Raw genomic sequence first — 7,304 nt, forward strand, 5'->3', positions numbered from 1 at the left:
TATCATAAAGACACGAGTATCTCCCCAGGTGTCAAAGCCCAAACCAAAATATTAACTGATAAACTCTGAATGTTTGCCACTTAAAGTGTTATAACTGTGAGCTTTTGTTGGGACTGTGAGGAACCCGGGATCTTGATAATTCAGATAAAACAAAGCAGATTTTATTTTCTCATGTGAAAGCAATATGCCCTCAATAAAGGGACATCATAGTAACCACAGGAAGTGGACGCAGCGTCTCTCTATAAAAGGAGGTGTAGAGATGACAGTTTGGAGCGTGAGAGCAAGAGAGAGCACGGAGAAACACAATGGTAGACCTCAAAAGGAAACAAATGTCTTTATTTCTCATATGGCTGCTTCAGTTTACAGGTAAGAATGCTGATATTAAATCAACAGAAAAAGAAGCTGCATGGCAAAGAAATGACTACTGACTTTTAAAGCTTTTGAAAGTTTTTGTTCAATCTCTTTTAAAAAAAAAAATAAAACAATAAGTTTAGTAAAGTTTTTGAAACCTATGACACAAAGTTAACTTCACATTTACGATCAACATTTCGGTTTAATTTTCTTCTTTTTCTCGACAGCAGAAGCTGAAGTGAACGTCTTCCACCTTGGTGTCAGAGAAGGAGATGAAGTCCGTCTGCCTTGTATAAACATGAAATGCGACCAGAATAACTGTCACAATACTGCCTGGAACTATCGTCATCCATCATGGGAACGTTATATCCAGCTGGATGTAGTGAAATCAGGCAGACTGAGTCTTACAGAGGATTGTTCTCTGGTTATAAAGCCGATCATAGTGAAGGGTGCTGGTTGGTTTTACTGTGAACAGCTCACGACGACAGAAATACAAACAACTCCGGCTGTAATTCGTGTCTTTGTTAAAGGTGAGCAGTTATATATCAAGATGTTTTCAGGTCTAAGGCCTAGTCCACATGTAGGCGGGTATTTTTGAAAGCGTAGGTGTCATCGCAGATGGGATAGAACATTTTTGCTTGTCAAGGACACGTTGTTGACTGAGCGTGCTCATGACAGCTGTAACATAACGACTTCATGTGGACACATTTTCTTTTCACCTCTGTTTAAAAATATACCCTGCTAACCTGTAGACTAGGCCTAAATGTCTTGTACCTTTATGAAATGTTCCAATGAATGGGTGATGAAGATCATTTGAGTCTTGTTGTCCCTCTTCCACAATATCTCCATCGTGCAACTTAACAAACCAGTCAACATGTATTCATTTCAAGGAGATGAAGTTTTAATGATCACATGACGACAAAGGGTGTTGTGCTGACACATTTTGTTGAGTTGTGTTCATCTGTTTTTAGACCCTGCAGAAAGCGTACCAGAAGGAACATCTCCAACAGAACATCCAGTTGGTGAGTCAACATTTGTATATGTCTGGTTTTACTCAAATGCCTCTTTAATAAATGAATGTAGAAAAAAACAACTTTTAGATACTTTTACAGGAATGCTCATTCTCCAACACAAAAATGCATACTAAAACAAAGGCTGGCAGGGGAGCTGATAGCCTAGTGGTTATGTTGTGCGCCCAAGGTACAGAGACTATAGTCCGCATAGCAGCAGCTTGGTTTAGGATTAAAAGCGAGAGAGGCAATTGAATATAGTCTTTGAAACTTGGTTCAGGAACATAGACTACGCCTCAAACCCAACCCATTTCCGTTTCATGCGTATTTAAGAATTGATTTCACATGAGGTGGGACAGGAAACACACTTACCTTTTTCTGTTGATCATCTATTGTTGTACCTGGTTTAGGATTACTTATTCGTCAGTATGTTGTCAGTTCACGCTGAATCTGAATTTTTTGTTCATTGATAGCGGTGTGCCACAAGGTTTAGTCTTGGGTCCCATGCTTTTCACTGTTTATATTAATGACATTGCTTCTTCTTTGAACGGTTGTCACGCCCATTTCTATGCAGATGACACTATTTTGTATTGTACTGCAGATTCTGTACAATTAGTACAATCTCATTAACCAAAAACTGCTACTTAATTAAATTTAAACCAAAATCATGCTATTTTCAAGAGCCAAACACATTGATTATTAGAGTACACTCATATCTACTGAATAAGACTCAAGTGGTCGACCTCACCAGCATGGCCAAAACATTTTATTTTACAGATAATTTACAGACCTTATGTACCTGTTGTTCATCAGATTGTACAGTTTCTTCTGCTCTGGACTTCATGATGTTGGTTCTGCATGTGGCTGAACTCATCCTGATGACTGTGATCACTGTTCTTCTCTTCAGAACTCGAGGTGAGAAAAACTCAGACCAAACTCCAAGATCAACTTTTATTTAGACTGATAACAACCAACTGAACACTTAGAGCTGAAATGTTTCTTTGTTGTTTATTTTCAGGGACCCGGAGACCACCTTATGACAACACTGTGAGCTAGAAATGAAACCTGATGTGAACTGATGTGTTCAAATAAAAAAGTAACATTTAGCCCCGTTTCCACCAAGCGGCCGGTTCAGTTTGGCACGCCACACATTTATTGGCGTTTCCACTGTCAAAAGTTGGGAATAGTACCAAAATAACTGATCTGTATCGTCCTACTTTTTTGGTACCCTTCTCTTGGGGTGCCAAACGTACCGATCCAACCCAAATGGTTGAAGCTAGATACACTGCAGTCCGATGATTGGTGGAAAGAATCATTACTTCCTGTGCAAGAGCAGTAATTAAGTAAGTAAGTAAGGTCCGCTTCTGGACCATTGGCGCTTGTGCATGTAAGTGAGGGGGCGTGGCTTTTGAGGGAGCACAGAGGGGAGGGGGTGGGTGCAGACAGCACACTGAGGGAATGCTACTTTCAATATCATGCTAGTTTTCAAAACTTACCAACCCTGTCTTTATGTGTAGGGTTAGCTGTGTAAATGCGAGCAAGATCATGGTTTACGGTACCAAGCCGCACCAAACCTGGCCGCTTGGTGGAAACAGGGATTTTCTTACCTCCATTTAAACTCAAATGTTTTTGTATTTTCACAGGTGCTTGATGATGAAGATGAAGGCTCTGTGTACTATGATGATATTGGAGAACCTTCTGCTTCTGTCAGACTCCACTCAGCAACAATAACTTCGAGAATAACATCGACTCACCAGATAAATTAATCTTCTGCTTTCATCATTTTGATATCTCATTTTTTATGCATTTAAAGAAACAGATCTACCTAATCAAAAGTCTCAATTGCAGCAGGATGAGATTTGAACTCAGTTTATTAATTTCACTGTACAACCAAGAATAAGTGCTGTCAATCCATAATCTTTTTTTATCTAATTCATTACAGGCTACGTAATTAATTGCATATATTGATGATATGAGAAGGATTGCATTGCAGGTAGATTTACTGCATAACCCATCTTTTTTCTTTATCTGTAAAAGAATAAATAAAAAAGATGAACTTGTAAATAACTTAACCCCACTTAAAGCTTCTGCTGCAGTTTCTCTTTTAATATACTGATGTAGTATTGTTGCTGAAATAGATTTAATGGGATTTATATACGTTTTGCTTAACATTATCTTAAGTTTTAAGAGACTCAGTTATAGTCTTCTCTTTATTATTTCTGATACAATGTCATCATTATCAAATAAAGAAATATTTACCATTTATTTTCTAGAGTGTGTTTTATGACAAAAGTAAATACACGCTTTGTGGGAGCTTTTTTCTTTCTCTTGTTATTTGTTATTTTGCATTTGGTTTTGTATTTGTTTATCTCTGTAAACACCAAGGGGCAGTGGGCACCTTGCCAAGCACTTGGCAATGTGGCAGGCGTGTCACTGTCAGGTGAAAGGAAAAAAGGTTTTTAACAGGGGAAATGTTTGTTCGTTTTGCATGTTCTGAATTAAAATGAGGAAAAGTGATCATGACCAGACTTTGAACTTTCTTATTGCCTTCTTACAAGGTGGGTTGCTGTACCTGTCATACCCTGAACCCTCCCAAATCCTCTTCCAGAAAGGGTTTAGGAGCATGTTTCGGACCACTTTGATTCTATTACTACCCACTTTCTTTTTTAAAATACTTTTATTGCAATACATTAACGTTTCCAATCACTGCACCCACACATATCTGCAACATCTTTTTTTATATTTTTAACACCCTGTGGTGAAAAGGAAACAACACACAGAAACATACACACAGCATGCAAACCCAAAATACAACAGAGGCAGCATCCAGTGCGAGTCCCGTGCCTCCTCCTCACAAGCACATAGTCAGGCCAAGCATACTGTACAAAAAATTAAAAAAAAAAAAAGAAGTTTAAAAAAAAGAAGTAGAAAAGGACTAACTAAAGAAAAAATGAATAGATAAATAAACAACAAAAAAAACAAGTGTGCGTCATCTCCTGCAGATATTTACATCTAAGATTGTATGTGTGTTTGCACATAACCAAGATCTGTCTATATCATGTTTTTTAATTGTTGTTTATTAATTTATCCACTTCATTCAGTATATTTTACATTAATGGTTATTCATAAATGAATGAATGAATTAAATAATAGCCTCCCATTTGGCCCACTTGGACCAGTGTATTCTGTACTATATCTCTTTATTCCTAACCCTATAAGTTATTCTCTCAATTTCTGACATTTCTTGCATAGTTTCCATTTTTGCACTGATGGGCAGATAGGCTTTAACCAACACTGAGTTATTTGTTTCATAGCTGCTGTTCTGAGTATTCTGTAACGGTACCGGTCTGGTTCCTGTGTTAGTTCTGGGGGTGACTTCCCTAAAATAACATACACAGGGTTAAGCTGGGTTTTAATATCAAATATGGCGACAATGGTCTTGATGATAGAATGCCAAAATGATTTTAAAACTGAGCAGAAGAAGAAAACATGTGCATTGTTTGCCTTTGTCTCACCACTTCTCCAGCAGTCAGATTTCACGATGTGTACATTTTTTAATGCATGTCTGGAGTAATGAAAAATCTTGAATACAATTTCCAGGCAAATTCTTTCCAATATTTAGAGTTTCTCGTTTTATGAATTTCTCTGCATACTTGGTTCCATTCTTCCTCACTCAATTCAACTCCTATCTCAGAGGACCATCTTTGCTGAATGCTATTTTTGTCACACCTGTTAGTCTCAAGTCTTTTGTATATTTTTGACAGTGAGTTTTTTATTACTTTATCGTGATTTTCATACAAGAAACATATAAGCGGGTGCCTCTCAGAAATAGTTACATTTTTTAGCCATTTTAAAAGATAGTTTCTTATCTGTAAATATTTAAAGAATCCACTTTGTGCTAAATTGTACTCTGAGACTAAGGTCTCAAATAGGATTATAGTATTGTTAGCTAGCATTTGTGAAAAAGTTTTCAGTCCTTTTGAAGCCCATAGTTGCAGGATGTTATCAGTTCTGTTTGGTTCAAATGTAGGATCCCATGCCATATCTCTGAAAGCAAGCAGGTCTTTATCTACCTTTTGAGTTTTACATGTGTTTTTCCATCTGTTGAACATGTTATCTACCCATCTATTTAACCCTCTAATATGTGAAAAATCGTTTTTGTCTATATATGGCAAGGTTTTAATAGATATTGGTATTGAGTGTTGTTCTATCAATAACCATTTTGCACCTCTTACACTTGACCATGTCAATACTGTATTTATTTGTGTTGAATTAAAGTAATTCTGGAAATTAGGAAAGGCAAGGCCTCCAAATTCTTTGGCTTTTGTTAATTTATTGAACCTTATTCTTTTCCTTTTATTGTTCCAAATAAAATGTGTTAATAATCCATTCCATCGCTTAAATGATGCTATGGGGATTGGAATGGGGGAGGTCTGAAACAGGAAGAGAAACTGGGGAAGGACCATCATTTTAATCGTGTCTATTCTACCGAAGATGGAGTCTGTTATAGCTTTCCATCAATTTAGGTCTTTTTTTATTTTTTCTTCTAAAGGTTGATAGTTGAATTCATACATTTTTTCTAAATCCTTATGGATAAATATTCCTACGTCCTTTATTTTAGTCTGATTCCATTTTAAGTTAAAGTTATTCTTAGCAGTCTGTGATAACTGCTTTGAATTTCCCTTTGAATTTCCCTCGGGATCAATAAAGTATCTATCTATCTATCTATCTATCTATCTATCTATCTATCTATCTAACTCATTGCCAATAGTTATTGATTCACATTTGGCTTCATTTATTTTATATCCAGAAATGTTACTATATTCCTTTATTGTTTCCTTTAAAGCTGGCAGTGAGGTTTCAGGTGATGTTAAATACATGATGATGTCATCAGCAAACATTGCCAGTTTATGTTCCTCATTTCCGATGACAATGGGTCTCCCTGTCTGGTTCCTTTATGTATTTTCAGAGATCTTGATTGTGTGCCATTGACCTTTACTCGTGATACAGGATTCTTGTTCATTATTTGTAACCACTGGATAAATTTAGGGTGAAAACCAAAAGCCTTTGCTGCATTAAATATATACGGCCAAAAGACTCTATCAAATGCTTTTTCTGCATCAATTGTTAGCAAGAGTAAATCGGTTTTCCCTTTATAAGAATGGTCAATTATATTTAAAGTACCCCTAATATTACCAGCCAAGTGTCTGCTGGAGACAAAGCCACATTGGTCCTGATCTATTATGGTTGGCATTATATCTTTGAGTCTCTCAGCTATTATTGATGACAGTATTTTTTGGTCTGTATTTAGCAGAGATATTGGCCTATAAGATGAACACTTGGTCTTTGCCTTCTTTGGGAATCACAACAATTACTGATGAGTTCCAGGTTGGTGCCCAGATACCTACGTCCAATGCATAATTATACACCCGAAGGAGGATTGGTGCCAATAACACTCTGAATTCTTGGTAAAACTCGTTTGTGTATCCATCATCCCCTGGTGTTTTATTTGTCTAGTTATTTCATCTATTGTTATTGCCCTGATAAGGGATGCATTTATCTGAGAGGAGACTTGTCTCAGCTTGAGTTTTCTGAAGTAGCTGTCCATTGTGGCTGTCTCTATTTTTCCTGGTTCATCGTACAGGTCCTCGTAAAATTTAGTAAATGTCTCAGCTATTTCCTCTTTGTCAGTTATAATATTTTATTCGTCACCCTTTAATTTTGTAATATAGATAGATAGATAGATAGATAGATAGATAGATATACTTTATTGATAGATGTGTGATTTATTCATGTACTTCTTCAGTTTATATGCCAGAACTTTCGCTGAGTTTGGTCCAACATCATAGTATTTCTGTTTTGTGAATAGGAGTGATTTCTCCATTTCTTCCATTCTCAGTTTATCTAGTTCTGCATGTTCGTTTTTTAACTCTGTAGTTGTGG

At 36.6% G+C, this 7,304-nt stretch overlaps 1 protein-coding gene across 2 annotated transcripts; it reads left to right on the forward strand.

Annotated features, from left to right (window-relative positions):
• Nucleotides 1-279: 279 nt before the first annotated feature.
• LOC110005378 (uncharacterized) lies at nt 280-3,878 on the forward strand. 2 transcript variants are annotated; one of them, XM_029275382.2, is made up of 6 exons: nt 280-366; nt 579-881; nt 1,323-1,373; nt 2,175-2,276; nt 2,380-2,408; nt 3,005-3,878. In XM_029275382.2, the coding sequence occupies exons 1-6, from the start codon at nt 306-308 to the stop codon at nt 3,125-3,127; spliced, it is 669 nt and encodes a 222-aa protein (XP_029131215.2). In that variant the 5' UTR covers nt 280-305; the 3' UTR covers nt 3,128-3,878. The 2 variants fall into 2 exon arrangements, with proteins under 2 accessions (XP_029131215.2, XP_065819927.1); XM_065963855.1 differs by having other exon boundaries at nt 288-366; nt 582-881.
• The last annotated feature ends 3,426 nt before the right edge of the window (nt 3,879-7,304 follow it).

Source organism: Labrus bergylta, chromosome 15 (genome assembly GCF_963930695.1).
Source record: "Labrus bergylta chromosome 15, fLabBer1.1, whole genome shotgun sequence".
NCBI classification, from domain to species: domain Eukaryota; kingdom Metazoa; phylum Chordata; class Actinopteri; order Labriformes; family Labridae; genus Labrus; species Labrus bergylta.

Bases quoted from the DNA above. Each gene is read 5' to 3' on its own strand.
- LOC110005378 (XM_029275382.2), top strand. From the start codon at position 306: ATGGTAGACCTCAAAAGGAAACAAATGTCTTTATTTCTCATATGGCTG. The intron at 367-578 runs GTAAGAATGCTG...TTTTCTCGACAG, and splicing joins ATGGCTGCTTCAGTTTACAG to CAGAAGCTGAAGTGAACGTC. The intron at 1,374-2,174 runs GTGAGTCAACAT...GTTGTTCATCAG, and splicing joins TCCAACAGAACATCCAGTTG to ATTGTACAGTTTCTTCTGCT.